Source organism: Xenia sp. Carnegie-2017, unplaced genomic scaffold, assembly GCF_021976095.1.
Source record: "Xenia sp. Carnegie-2017 unplaced genomic scaffold, XeniaSp_v1 HiC_scaffold_47, whole genome shotgun sequence".
Taxonomy (NCBI): Eukaryota; Metazoa; Cnidaria; class Anthozoa; order Malacalcyonacea; family Xeniidae; genus Xenia; species Xenia sp. Carnegie-2017.
Genome location: NW_025813512.1, coordinates 382,292 through 396,956, shown reverse-complemented (window position 1 = coordinate 396,956; position 14,665 = coordinate 382,292). Strand labels below are relative to the sequence as shown.

Below are 14,665 nucleotides of genomic sequence, written 5' to 3'. Positions count from 1 at the left end.
GAAAAGTCCTTCACACCAATCGGTAAATAATGTAACAAATAAACCAATATGTTACAGGTATTCCAATACCTGCTTTGTAACATCATAATGTTCTGTACTTAATCTACCTACTATATGATTTTACTTTGTTGTCTTACTGATGGTGAGCAATGTCCAATTTTTCTACAATTTGGTAAAGATCTTTATTTATTGACAAGAGTTCAGCGATAGTTAATGCTTCAAGGTAAATGTAAAAATATATTTTTGCTACTATTGTCTTTTTTGCATTTGCTTTGTATTTCTTTCGGTCCTAGGTACACTCTCTTTGCATCTGGCAAGTGTTCGGACGAATGCCTTCCCCCGAATGCAGATAGCATGCTTTTGCACATTAAGAGAGCCAACTACCAAGCAGCCATCTGGAAGAATAGTTTGCAATCGCACATTAATGTTCAACCTCCTGTGAGCCATCGATGGCATATGAAAAATGGTCAGTTAGAGATTCTTTGGATGACTGGACCATCTGCTCCAGATACACTTATTGAGTGCGTGACATGCAAGTGTAAAGCTGGTTGCAAGAATCTTCGATGCTCGTGCGTGAAGTCTGGTTTGCAATGTACTGACATTTGCGGTTGTTCTGACTGCAGTAACTACGCCTCTGAAGATGACAGCCCAATGAAAGAGTCGGATGAGTGCGATGATAGCGATTACGATGATGCCGACGACACACATGAAAACTTCATAAACGATTTCAATGAAATGTTCTGTTAAGAATGCACTGCTCAGCAGTGTGTACAGCAGGAGCTAGATGGTGATCAAAGGATTCTGAGTACGCAATCTCATGTGCCAATTTATTATCGTTATATTATTTACACAAAAAGATGAAGGACTCCTTCGCAATTCAATTTCAAGAATTGTTTTTTCATTTTTTAGTCTTTTTGTCCATCAAGCAGCTATGGAAGATTAATAGCTAAACATATCATTTCAAATTAACTTAGAAAGATTGACCTTAATCATTATTTAGCACCGTTCTTTTGAATATGAGCCAGCAATTTAATGAATTTCACGAAACAATATGGCGGATATAGAAAATAAATGTCGAATTTTTGATGGCTTTAGCTCTTGATTGCAACTTTTCGGGATGTAAACAGGCAGATTTATGTTAAGTGAGTACATATCAGTACATCTATGTTGTTTTTTACTTAGTCATGAATTTCTGCATCTCAACCCGAACAATAATCCACCAGAGAATACCACCTAGATCTTTTAATTCCTTGTCGATTTATTTCATTTTGCAAACACTTTATGTTTATTTTGCAAATCAGACAGTTATTTTAACTCCCTAATTTCTGTTTGATTTTTTTTTGAGGTTTGGAGTTTACATTTTCATGTTCACACCAGGGGCGGATCCAGCTTCTGGGCTGACCGTGGCACTGTGACTAGCTGAGGCCTTCGGCGCGAGGCAACGCTATAGGGGGTCTGGGGCATGCCCCCAGAAAATTTTAAATCTAGACTCTCGGAAAAGCGAATTTCAGCATTTTTAATGTAGAATATAACAATATTTTAGTGATAATCTCATCTAAAAAAATTCTAATATCACCATTTTTTTAATTCTGTTCGGATAGAAGAATAAAAATTTTTTCTTACCTTGTGGTGTCTGATGTAAAATCAATGCAGTTTCCATTACCTTTCTGTAATCACAGGATTGTTGCATAGGAGTGAGAGAAAGATGAAGCATGTTATGTTATGTTAGAGCTGCATCAGATATACACATGGCAAAGGCATTTTGTGAAGTGAGGACTGAGATAGAATACATTCAAACAGAGACTTTAGGAATCCAAGTCAATGAGAGTCTTAACAGAATTGAACATGCATTGATTATTGGCTACTAAAGAAAAATTTGTATTTAAGTATCAATGGCTGCTTTGTTATACCAAGTTATACCTGGTAACAAATCTGCTAGACTGACTCTGACATTAGAATAAATAAGGGTAACCAATACTGTTAAAGATGGACTAATAATATTGAAATTGAGAAAGTTATTTTGTCTTTGTGTTAATTTGGTAACATCATGATAAAGTCAAAGTCACAGGCAGGTAGTCTAAGATTTGGAACTAGTCTAGGCATGTTGAACAGGATTCAGACGACTTATTGATTCCATCTACTATAGCATCAATATTCTATATAAATCGCAAAAGAAAGTAACAGTTATTCAAAATGATATGTTAGTTTCTTTGACCAGGGGATAACATAAAATGGCAGGAAAACAAGGATAATACATTATTGATTAGGTTAAATTTTAAAAAGGACTACCTTTGACTAATATTGAAGTAAAACATTTTTTTTAACAGACAGTAACAATTAAAATTATTTAGGCTGTACATTAGACAGACTGAGTATGCAAAATAATGACAGCTTTAGACATATATTTTACATGATACACTAAATATGAATAGCTGAAAATTAACGGATTGATCATATATTTCAGGCCAAGATGTCAAAAGTAAATAAAAATATAAATTAATACCCCAATACATGTAAATTCTTACCTAACAGGGACATTGGGTCCTGATCTTTCAATTTGGCTTTCAGGGAACAGCAGTTTTGAAAATGAACAAGTTCGTAGCATAATATCACCAGTAGAATTTATACGACGAAGCCTTTCATTGTTGATTATTTTACCACATTGTTAGACAATTCACCAGAAATAATTTCGCAAGCGTTCTCTTGCTGAAAGATTTGGACGAGCTTTTCAAGAACATCGATCTTTTTAGAAGTTACCATTGATCCTAATCGCTGAGTAGAACAAGAAGTAGCGTTTTTTCAAGTCGACAAGAATCGAGCTATTGCATATGACTTGTATTTATTGCGCAATCGAAATACATTCACCGTGGCGCACATGACCAAAACGTTCCCTGTGATTGGCTTGCAACGCTGCACCGTGGCTGAAGGTTACTATATTTAGCAACTATTGCGAAATTTTTTGAACGCTGACCGTGGCATTTCATTCTGAGATTGCAGGTTCGAATTTACGAACATATTCCACATATTCCGCATATTCATGGCATATTCGCAAGATACGAGACGCCGGTGATTTTACAGTTCAGAGTTTAACTGGATGATAATACTATTTTAACAAGACGTTTAATTTGAAGTTTTGTTCTGTTAACACAAATTTTGACAAAAAATTACAATATTCATTTAATTTTGCTTTTGATCGAATTTTGCTGTATTTGAGCAAAAATTTTAATGATGAAAAGTCAACCCTGGAAAACTTAAGTGGCAGAATTCTGACCGTGGCTCGCCACTTTCGCCATGGCCTAGATCCGCCCTGCACATATATAAAATAGTTTTCTTTCCACCAATTTGATGTGTTTGGACTTGATTTTACTGATTCCATTATACAACATAAAACAAGCTTAACAAATCTATGATACATTAGTTATTCAATGCATACGATTTCAAACAACATTTCTTTTATATATGAACAAAATTAATCAATTTGTTATGAATTTTGCATTTCATATAAAAAAGTAAACTTTTTTTTGTATAAAAAGACAAATCATTAAAAAAGTTTATAAAATTGTACAAAAAAACAAAAAACATTTAAGCATGAATATATGAAACGTTCAAGGTTATCATACAAATAGTAACCATATATGGTATTAAAAGTTCATGGACCGGTCAACCCCCCTGGCGGGGATTAATACTGGCCGGTAAACAAATGTTGTTTGGTTTGGTTTAGTTTTATATGGTATTAAAAACATGTAGTAGTTCTTTATTGACGTTTAAAAAATGCAAAGCATCCTTATGAGTAACTTCTAGACAGTCACTAATGTCAAACAAATTGGAAAGTCAAGGTTATGTTCTAAATTTAAACAAAAATTAGTATCATCTTGTATTAAGTACAACCAAGGGCAATCATGCCAAAAATGGGAAAAATGAAAGGAAATGCAATTTTTTACATTAAATTCAATTTTATATAAGGTCGTACTCATTAAAAATTTTTTTTTGATCAAGAAAATGGAATCAGACAAATTATACAAAGTTTTTATTTTTTTTTTTCAAAGATGTAAGAAGCAAAACCGCTTTTGAAATATTTATTGAGAAAATAAAAAAATTTATTGAAAAAAAATTCACAACTAACACTACAAATTGAATGATCAAATTTAATTGGAAAAAAAATCAAATTTAAGAAGAAAAAAATAGAAAATGAGCAAGTGTCTCTACAAACACCATTATCGAATTGGGAAAATAATACTGAGACAAATTACTATGAAAATCAAAATCATATATCACTGTCACTGGAGTGTCCACAGCCTATAGATTAAGATTTAACAGAGGAAAGCGATGGTAAAATAAATTCTGAACAATCGCAAATTACTAAAGATTTTTTTCAAATAATTCTACTTTGAATACTTCCATTATAATATGCAAAAGTCAGCCCCTGTAAGCTTAAATCAGAATTATCGAAAATTTCTCCTAAAAACTATGCATCTATGAAACTTGTGAATATTATGTTCCCAATTACAAACACAAGTATTATGTCACCAAACACGTATAATATGGTGCGCTAAACCCATCACAATTCTAAATTTCATGTATTACTTCTAAAATCCCAAATATGGCCTTCCAAACTCTAAAAATTTATTGCAAACACTATGTAACTCTTGCCAAATACAAATACTCTTGCCAAATACAAATACTCTTGCTGAACTCTTGTTTAATGTTTTCCAGTCTAACTACGCATTCTACACTTGTATTCATTTGCCATTGGCATTTAAGCTTTCTAAATCCATTTATTCCATTGAGTTCTATAATAACTGGAGGGGAAACGTCAACAAAATTAGTATAAATTATTAGCGCGCGGCCGCGTGGTCAAAAACATGGCGGATTTTGGTGGTCAAAGTCAGCGGAGAGACGCGGGCTCATGAAATAAAATTTTTGTCGCCCACCCTGATTTGACCACCACGATTGGATCAACACAGTCTCAAGCTTAAATAGATGAATAGCATCAATTGACAAAACGGCTTAAATAGATAATAATCATCAATCCAAGGGAAACTCCGTAACTATCCAAATTCAATACGTTTTGCGCACCCGCAAAAAGTTAACATGGCGGAAAAACGACTAAAACGTAAGAATTCACCATATTATAGATATTGCTGTTCAAAAGGAATGGAATCATTGTGTATTAAATTAGGCAAATTTTAACTACAATTAAGCTATTATTTATTCTACCTTGATATACAGCGTGTAAAAAGAAGAAATCCGAGACTCTGGAGAAAGTTCTGAATGATGGTTTAGCCTTGTTGGCGAAAGAAAAAGGATCAAAATGTCGGGGGAAAAAGCCTTCTCATTTTCGCTTAGTGCAAGTTGGTTGTAAGAGGTTGACCCACACGCCTTACCGCTGCCGTCAAGGATCAATTAAGCAAAATGGTAATGTTAATATTTAGTATTTATATTAAAATTTACTATCTTCAGTAGTATGTTGAGATTGTTGTTCTTGTTTGCAATTTTATGCTAAATAATATGTAGTATGCATGTGTAACTACATCATGCTATGAAATTTTGTACTTGAAATATTGACTGTACAATTTTGCTGCTTTAAATCATATATGGCTCAAACAATTTTGTCCAGTGTCCTTAGCAGATTTGACTATTTAGTTTCTTATGGGTAAGCAGAAAGACAACTGAGTAAACTGTCATTACATTACCATGCATGGTTGTACCTAAAACTGTTACAGGTCAATGTTGTTTAAGTTAGGTACTGTATAAGAAATTGCATTGTAAATTTATATTAGATAACCAGCAGTATGATAGCTCTGTGGCTGATGACTTTCAAGTAAATGATGAGCACAAGCAAACAGACGTTGATATTGGTAAGCATCAATGTATATGTATAATATTAAGTTAAATGTAATAGATTTGTCTAATGATTGCTCATGCTTGAAATGCTTTTGGTAAAACTAATAATTGCATTTGAAATCAATAATTGCAATAATTTGTTGAAATGCATGTATGTAGCTCTATCCACTTTGATATTGAGCACCTTTATTTGAAATTGTCTTAGATCATATACCGTCTCATTTAATCAGAAATTGTCCACAACAAGCTCACTCAGCTAACAATTTTTAATTTCTTTACAATATAAGTCATTATTGTTTTGTAGAGCTAGAGAATCTTATATTTGAATGCAGAGGACTTTTGGCTTCAGAGAAAGAGGATGCCAAGAAATGGTCTGATCGCATGGAAGAGCTTCATTCTCTTTGGGAAAATAATAGATCTACCATATTGAAACCTTGATCCAATGTGAATCAGTTGATAAAGGCACACCATGCTTCAATTGTGGGGAATCTCCAGGCTTGATAAAGTGTCATCAGTGTGGTAGTAACTGGCCAGTCTGTGTTGAATGTGATAGGAAAATTCATGAAAGAAAGCCATTCCATGATAGACATGGGTGGATGGGTAATCATTTCAGACCACTTCAGCCATCACATTCATTGGATAAAATGGACAAATAATTGAAGTTGGTATGTCATGTAAATATGGTAAAAGTATGTTAAATGTCATATGCACTATGCTAACTGATGTCAAAATCAACCTACATATGTAGCTACTTATAGGTATATAATTTGGGGTGATATAATTCTATTATTTATACAAAAAAAGGTTTTATCTCCCAGTCTAATGATGAAAATTTATTATATTTGTTTCTTAGATTGCTATGTTTCTTTGCATCCTGTCCAAAAGTTTTGTCATGGCTGCTCTAGAAAATCAACCTTTCACTCCGTGCCCAGTAAGGACATGCTGACTATTTGTACAACACAAGGTAATGTACAAAGTATTTTATACTTGCAATGTTGAACATGCAAAATTTTGTGTTTGCTCCAATAAAATGTAATCTTATTGAACCGACAACTGTTGACATTAATCTTTAAACATTTTTGATTTCCTTCTTCATCAGTGTTGTGAAGGACTACTATATAATTTACTCATTAATTTACTGTAGTATTCTTCTTACATACTGTAATAGTTACATGTATACAGTAAACTGCCATCCTATGTACATAATGTCTTTTAGTTATCATGTTTATTAATCTTTTTCTATTGTTAGGTCGCTTTGACATAAACAGTACATCATTCAAGTGTGTTTCTTGTTCAGCATTCTTGATGCCGACACTTGCAGATATTCTTGGTAATGGCTACTGGCCAGCAAATCCAAAGTCTTTAAATGTGTTATTTTCACAGGATTTACTTCTGCTGTGGAACACAATGCAAAAGAGAATGCCAGGTTGTTCTGAGTCCAGTTTTATTAGATCATTGGAAGACATAAGTGTTTCAAAAGGAAGGGTGCGTACATAAATACTTTGTGTGTATGCCACATTACTAAGTGTAAACTCTCAGCATTGTACATAGTTTTTTTTGTGTAAAGCAATTACCATTGTCACTAGTGTTATGGAAAACATCCAAATTCATGAAAAAATGTATATGTATGTGTGGCAAAAGTCTACAATTTTTTCTATGTGATTTCTACTTTCTTTCAATTTTTAGTTTGGATCAATAAATCCACGAACGTTCACAAAAGCCTTTCGAGAATGGAAATATTTTAATTATGAGGTGGAAAAGCCCAGGGAAAAGAGTGGATGTTTTGTCCTAGTTGCTCATCCAACCAACACTCCTGTCATGTAGATGGCAACATGAAGTTATACCGATATAAACATTCAGGAAGGTATTATGTCAAACTCTGTAATTTTACACATTCTAAGGAGCCTTTCATAATGTAAACTCTTGTTTTCTCTCTTTATAGAGAACAAAGTCAGTCTTACTATGGAGATCTTTTATTTCTTCGAATGAACATGTTTCAGAGCATATTAGAAAGGTTTATTCCACTCCCCAAGTTCGGGTAATTTGGAGGTCATGCTTTGCACTGATGTTGAAATGTTTTGTACAGTTCAGTACAATACACCATTACATGAGTAAAGTTCTTTTCATTATAACTCAATACTTACCCTTTTGATAATGATATTTATTCATTATTTTGGTTTTGTATCTTTGGCTATTGTATTCATTGTAATAAATAATAAAATCGACAGTTTAAATTTTTCTGAATCAATATATAAATGTTCGTTTTTCCACGATCATAGTTCGAATTTGAATCTTTTGTGTTACAGAACTTTTCTGATGACGGGAAATGTGGTGAAAGTAATTGGCGCTGGAAATAAAGGAAAACGAAAGAGTCGTCTAGACGAAACAGGACTGGAAATTGCAGGTTGCCGCATGCAATTGCTCAGTAATAAACATTTTCGCGGAGAGATTCATGGCTACTCTAATTACATCCATGTTCACAAAATGATTCCAAACAATGTTAAATACATTTGGCAAGATATCATATGTAAATATTGGAAGGGCAGTGAAGGCATCAAAGTCGGATGAGTCAAATTCTCACGAAATAAAACCTGCTTTATCTGTGATGGAAGCACATAATTGGACATGCCAGGTACACTGGTATCATGTGTTTTTATAATGAATGCTGGCTGTGTACTTATATGTATATCGATGTTCACTCTCAGTATTGTCTACTCAGACATTAATGAATTCTTATAAACAAGAATTTCCAAACTCGTCTTATTTTAAGGTATTGTGGGGAGGACGGTGGCAAAAAGGTTCTGCATATTCCACAGGAGAGGAAGTTGAGCAGATTAATAGTTACCTTTCGAGACTGGCCAACACTACAAAGTACATGTTACCCGAGTGTAAGTGTTACTTAAAATAAGTTTATAAAATATGTTTAATTATATTGTAGACTTTATTTGTTGGATAGAACGATTATCCATATAACGTAGCTATCGTCCACGTTGGTCTCAAGTTACTGGAACATTTTTTATGGTTTTCAATTGATGTGTCATGCTATGTATGTGCTTTTTTGACAATTTTAGCAAGAGAAGAACTCATAACTGAACATGCTCTTGCGTGGAATAAACGGAAAATATGTGATCTGTCCAGCTCCTCTGCAAGAGATATGCAAAGGTTGCTTCTCAATAACTATTTTGTACATGCGGCCAAATAACGCTACTAACAGCCGTCATCCTGATAAGTTATTTTCTTTTTAGTATATAGAAGCTCAAGAAAATACAAGGAAAGAACTTGATGAAATGGTTTCTGGCGTAAATCTCTCCGAACCACGTTGATTTCTTGCAGTGGAAGAGTGAAGTTCAACGTATTGCAAAAGGTAACCGGGTTTTACTTGCTGGCATAATTTAATACGACTGTGCAGTATATCATATTTTTTTCTGTTTCTGTAGAAATGGAAAGCTCCTTCTCCACGTATTTAGCCGAAGAAGAGGAATTGTACGTTTTGACCTCCTCTTTAACCGATACCTCTTTATTGACATCAAATGTAAACATCTCGTGTGTTGAGACTGAAGACTATCTTTCTGCCCTGTCAAAAAAGATAATTCAAAGATACTCCACCATTGAGGATAAACATAAAAGAGTTAAATCACTGACTGCCAAGCTTTGTCGTGATATAACCGCCGATGTACTGCTTGATAGAGGAAAAAAGTTATTTTTGGAAAGTGCCTTGAAGTGTCTTAAGAATGAACTAGAAATGTTGTCTTTTGCCATAGTACAAAGGAAAGCAAGCGTTGTAAAATTGGGAAGTATGTTTTTACATATACACGTATATTACTACATAAGAGGAGTGCATTTGTTAGCAAGAATCCATATTGAAATCATTGCAAATTAAAAGCAAAAATAGATTGTTTCTTATTTAGTATACTTACCTGTTTCTTTTTGCCTGTAGACTCAGCAAAAGCAAGAACAAAGATAAGACAGAAGATGTCTAGTGATCAGAAAAACATTGACAAAAAAATGCGCATATTCAACGTATTACAGTTTGTTGTGCATGGTCAAGAAGAAACAGTAAGACTCGACGAGTGTTCTCTGGTTGATGGCATGTTTCCCCGGACTCTCAATGGTGTGTACCTAAAACATATTCTGTAAATTCCAACATGCCTTAAGTAAGAACTTAAAGTTACTTAAACGTAATATTATAAAACATCTTTATATAGAAATTTCTGTTCGACTGAAATGTAAAATTGTTGACAAGTTCGAACATTTAGAAAGACTGGAGGAGGAGTTAGTTCTTATTAAGCAAGAGATGAGTAATTATTTGCGATATTACAAAGATATCGTTATTCCAAAGTTGAAAGCGGAAGTAAAAGACATGGAACAAAGTCTAAACTCAGGTATGTATAATGAAAGTCACGTATGTACTGTAAAAGAGTCCATGTGCTCATTTTAAACAAATCATTGTAAGACATAAGCTTTTTAGCTTTTTTGAGCTTCTCAAATTTTCAACACGTTTTGTAGAAAGAGTTTCAGTGAAAGACACTAGGAATGTTTGTCAAATGAAAGAGTTGAATCTGAGGTATATACATATAATCTTCCGTTAAGCACCACGAATATGTATGGAGAAAATAAACAATAAGTCGTGCGCAACAAACATAATGAAGGAACCTTAGCGTACATAAAATGTTTTGTGGAAGAAACCAAATGCCATGTAATCTATTATTTTTAGAAATCCTTGTATGCTTCTTCGTCTCATAAATCAAGACGTGTTATTTTGGGTGAGATAGCTTTGCGATACAAGGGTATAAACTTTGCAAAGCAACAGCTAGACCTTGATCCAAGCACTTCTCCTGTATTAACAGTCGCGATGTTTTGGATACTTTAGTTAGCAATGAGAGTGATATTGAAAGCTACAGCGACAATGAAGACGATGATCTTTTTGATGACAATGGTTCTGATGATAAGATCGATGATTGCTAATGTTGCTAGTGATAAATGACTTGTTATTAAACTTGTATTTGTACTGTATGATAACAGAATCCAGCTACAATGAGTGGGTGCAACCATGAAACCCTGCCTTAGAGCAGCTAATACGGGTCATAATTATCATTCCTGGGGGACTGGAAGCATTGTTATCCATTACTGATATGATCTGTTGCAAAAAACGGGGAAAACGCCATAAATTATCATTTGTAATATTAAAAAGTGAAACGTGCATTTTGAAAAGTCCTTAAATATTCTTATTATGATTTTTTCTTTTATCTCAACATTGCGCGAGGTTACACGTTTGTTTTGGTCTAGTGTTATCTTTTATTGTTGATTTTTTTTTTGAAACGTTCTATTCTTGTTACACATAAATCAGTTGTAAAAACCATGGTGTAAAATTAAAGTGCAATTTTTCCTCGTTGTATTGAGCTGTTAGTGCTTTACGGTTGGGTTTGTGGGGAGTGGGTAAAGATATAGAACATTAAAGCTGAAAAGTTGGGTAGAAGATTTTCAAATACAATACACGTTACACAGTATACACACTATACGCACTATACACACTATACACACATTATACACTATACACAAATTACACACTATACGCACTATACACACTATACACACATTACACACTATACGCACTATACACACTATACACACATTACACACTATACACACTATACACACATTACACACTATACACACTATACACACTATACACACTATATCCATTATACACACTATACACACTATACACACATTACACACTATACACACTATACACCCTATACACACTATATGCCCTTTACACACTATACGCATTATACACACTATACACACTTACTATACACACTAATGGACTCCGTCTATTTCGACGTATGAGGGTTCCACAAAGTGGAACATCCTGGTTACTTAAATTATAGTGAAGGCAGCTGACCAGACTACAATCACTCGTACCTTTCACGCAACTACAACGCTGATATCAGCGTGACACACAGTGTGACAAGGCTGCAACATTGCAGATGCAGATACAGTCCATCCGAGGATTTCCTCTACCAAATTTCCCTCACATGGCTTTGGTCAACCCGGCTAGGTTTACAGACACATTGTGTACCAAAGGGATTGAACCCGCGCCGTCGTGGCCACTTTTTTTTTCTGTCCACTGTATAGACAACTGTTAAAGTAGGTAAACCATTGTAACTCAAAGGAAATCATGGTTTACTAATAGAGCGCCTATCGATAAGAAAAATATTTTTTTGCTATGTACTGGTGATGGTGTATGCAACAATAAAGAGAATAATAACTTTAATGCCTTTAACAACGTTAATCATTACACGGTCTTTCTTACCAAGAATAAATTGTCACATTTGTTACGTTAGAGAAGTTAAACGATTTGAGAGTGTATATAAAGCCATAACTAATTACGCATGTTGTGACATTTGACCATTCCCGTAACGACATTTGTTAAACAATTTACAATCAACTGCAGTAAAATTAAATATTTGGTTGTTCGTCACCAGAAATATTTCCCAAAATAATTTTTTAAAAATCTGTTAACTCATATCAAAAACTCATATGACTCATATTTTTTACCTTGTTAAACCGCGGGATGATGATGAATTATAATCAAAACGTGTTATAAGACTAAAATCAAAACGTATATGACTAAAAACAATCAAGGGAAAATAAAATTAATCCATTACCAAAATTCAATTGAATAGCAATCAAAATAAAAAAAAACTATATGGAAGATATATTTACATTATTTTACATAAACTATCAATTTATTTCGGGAAGTTATTATTCAATGCCAACAATTCAAGCGGCCATATGTAAAACGCCCCTTTTTCGACAAAATCTCCATCAAGCTCTGTTGGACAAACTGGCTTGAGTTTACAGTTTGGCATGACGTAATCAATGACTATGCCAACATGACTTTTTGGTACAGGGCGGTTGTGCAAAGTTTTCATAGAAAATAATGTGCATAAAGCTTGAGGTATCTTGTCTTCATTAAAAACCACTAACTTTGAGCCTTCGCCTGATAAAAATATAAAATACATTTTAGATAATGTTATAAAATTGTAGAGAGACAATATACAATAAGACTTAGGATATCTTTTCTTTTAGGGTAACATACATAGCTATTAATAAAATAAAAGCATTTAGCAAATACACAAACTTTAAATGTTTGCAGTTTGCTGTTGATTCGTTTAATAGTGGTGTGATTCCTATTTCTGTAACAAAATAATTTGTTTTTTCTGAACACCTAAAATGTCGATGTTAGCTATAAGACGCTATACATTTTTTGTACTTTTGTATGACGAACTAAAATTTGTTATTGCAACAGTAAGTACATTGGTACAAATAAATACTACAGACTGAAGATAAAGAAACATTTAATACCTGTTTTAACTTTCTTCTGATAAATACTTTGAGTGGACGTTAAAATTTTCGGGCTCTTCGAAACTGGTTCTTCATCTTCATCAGGTTTGTCGTAGCTACAAAACTTTTGAAAATACTGTTGTTCTTCGTTAGTATTGTTACCATTACTCTCGATAGTCTCAGCAATGTCATAAACATCAGTGCATCCGATTGTAATAATTGTGTTTTCGTTTGTATCATTAGCGTTTTTCTTCGTTTGGTTAAAAATTTCGTTGACGTTGTTCGGCTTTTCATTGATGTTGCAAGCGTTTTTGACGACGCTGTTTGGGTTTTCTTTGCCGTTGTAAACAGGGTTTTTGTTAGCGTTTTTGGAGTTTTGGCTGTTGTCGTTATGGTGTACGTTTGCCTTGTGTGGGTTTTCGTTGGGATTGTTCGGGTTTTTGTTGGTGTTGTAGGGGATTTCACAGTTGTTGTCAGCTAAGGTTGAAGAACTTGACTGGGAAAATTCGTCCAATGTGTTAGCGTGTGTTTGACCAACACTTTTATGGCTCATTTCTTCCATACTGAAAACTGTAAGTCTGTAACCAATACCATGAACAATAAAAGTTGAAATAGATGTTCTGCTTCAAAGACAAAAAAGGATATAAATCATATAATTTATATCGCTATGAAATGTAAGCATCAGCAAAAATGCTGGCTCTTACGTATTTGTTATTGTTTTGTATTTGCATGCTTTTATATTGTTGGTTGAAACTGAAAGTGTAGTTAATTCAGAATACATCGAACGACAAACATGGATTTTGATTATTAAGTTAAAGCTAGTCTTTCAAACTAGTAGCTGTAGAATACAGTAGGATCATTTCTTATTGTATCAGCAACACTACTACGAGAGAATTAGTTGCTTAAGTGGATCTTTTTCATGGAAATGGAATACGAACAATGGCAAAGCCAGCTCACAAAGTCAGGTCGTCTTATGCACATGAAAATTTTACGAAAATGATTGACATTGCAAGTATTACGATTTAAGCCCTATTCACACGATATAAACTAAAGTCAGTTCGGTCGATTTGATCCAACCCATCTCAGAGGTGGAAAAAGTCTTGCTATGCAAATATTTTCGCGTTCATGATGGCAGAAACAATCATTTTCTAAAGAAATGAACAATGATAATGTAAAATTTGCATAGCATGAACAAATTTTCCTGCTGGCTTCCCCACTCGCAATATATAGATAGAAGACGTTCCTTATTATCATTAACTCCTAATTTGATTTTTATTTTTATTCAATGAAAGCAAAAAACGTTTGTTCATATAGTTTCTGTGGTGGAATGGTTATCGCATGTGTTTAACATTCCAAGGACATCAGTTTAATCCTGATAAGAAACAATATTTGCAAAATTTCATCCATAATTACACATTCTAACTAGTACATGTTTTTTCATTTGCATACAAAACTATCACATGAGTAA

The 14,665-nt window shown here is 33.7% G+C and overlaps 2 protein-coding genes and 4 long non-coding RNA genes across 6 annotated transcripts; 5 read left to right on the top strand and 1 right to left on the bottom strand.

Moving 5' to 3' along the window:
- The first annotated feature begins 154 nt into the window (after positions 1-154).
- LOC124456421 lies at positions 155-414 on the top strand. Its single transcript, XR_006952273.1, has 2 exons — positions 155-223; positions 294-414. It is a non-coding gene; the product is annotated as an uncharacterized LOC124456421 (long non-coding RNA).
- Positions 415-5,103: 4,689 nt separating this feature from the next.
- On the top strand, positions 5,104-6,261 carry LOC124456395. Its single transcript, XR_006952243.1, has 3 exons — positions 5,104-5,415; positions 5,781-5,858; positions 6,149-6,261. It is a non-coding gene; the product is annotated as an uncharacterized LOC124456395 (long non-coding RNA).
- A 1,559-nt stretch (positions 6,262-7,820) lies between these two features.
- Positions 7,821-8,191, top strand: LOC124456394. Its single transcript, XR_006952242.1, has 2 exons — positions 7,821-7,882; positions 8,151-8,191. It is a non-coding gene; the product is annotated as an uncharacterized LOC124456394 (long non-coding RNA).
- A 263-nt stretch (positions 8,192-8,454) lies between these two features.
- On the top strand, positions 8,455-8,984 carry LOC124456393. Its single transcript, XR_006952241.1, has 3 exons — positions 8,455-8,476; positions 8,615-8,732; positions 8,916-8,984. It is a non-coding gene; the product is annotated as an uncharacterized LOC124456393 (long non-coding RNA).
- A 299-nt stretch (positions 8,985-9,283) lies between these two features.
- LOC124456384 lies at positions 9,284-9,981 on the top strand. Its single transcript, XM_047006843.1, has 2 exons — positions 9,284-9,638; positions 9,782-9,981. Exons 1-2 carry the CDS (start codon positions 9,284-9,286, stop codon positions 9,979-9,981), a joined length of 555 nt encoding a protein of 184 aa, XP_046862799.1.
- A 2,618-nt stretch (positions 9,982-12,599) lies between these two features.
- Positions 12,600-13,759, bottom strand: LOC124456383 (circumsporozoite protein-like). The gene is made up of 2 exons (XM_047006842.1): positions 13,219-13,759; positions 12,600-12,853 (listed from the first exon to the last, which is right to left on the bottom strand). The coding sequence occupies exons 1-2, from the start codon at positions 13,757-13,759 to the stop codon at positions 12,600-12,602; spliced, it is 795 nt and encodes a 264-aa protein (XP_046862798.1).
- Positions 13,760-14,665: the final 906 nt, after the last annotated feature.

Coding starts and splice junctions, on each gene's coding strand:
- LOC124456383 (XM_047006842.1), bottom strand. CDS start 13,759: ATGGAAGAAATGAGCCATAAAAGTGTTGGTCAAACACACGCTAACACA. Junction 12,854..13,218: donor TCAGAAGAAAGTTAAAACAG/GTATTAAATGTT, acceptor TATTTTTATCAG/GCGAAGGCTCAAAGTTAGTG.
- LOC124456384 (XM_047006843.1), top strand. CDS start 9,284: ATGGAAAGCTCCTTCTCCACGTATTTAGCCGAAGAAGAGGAATTGTAC. Junction 9,639..9,781: donor AAGCGTTGTAAAATTGGGAA/GTATGTTTTTAC, acceptor TTTTGCCTGTAG/ACTCAGCAAAAGCAAGAACA.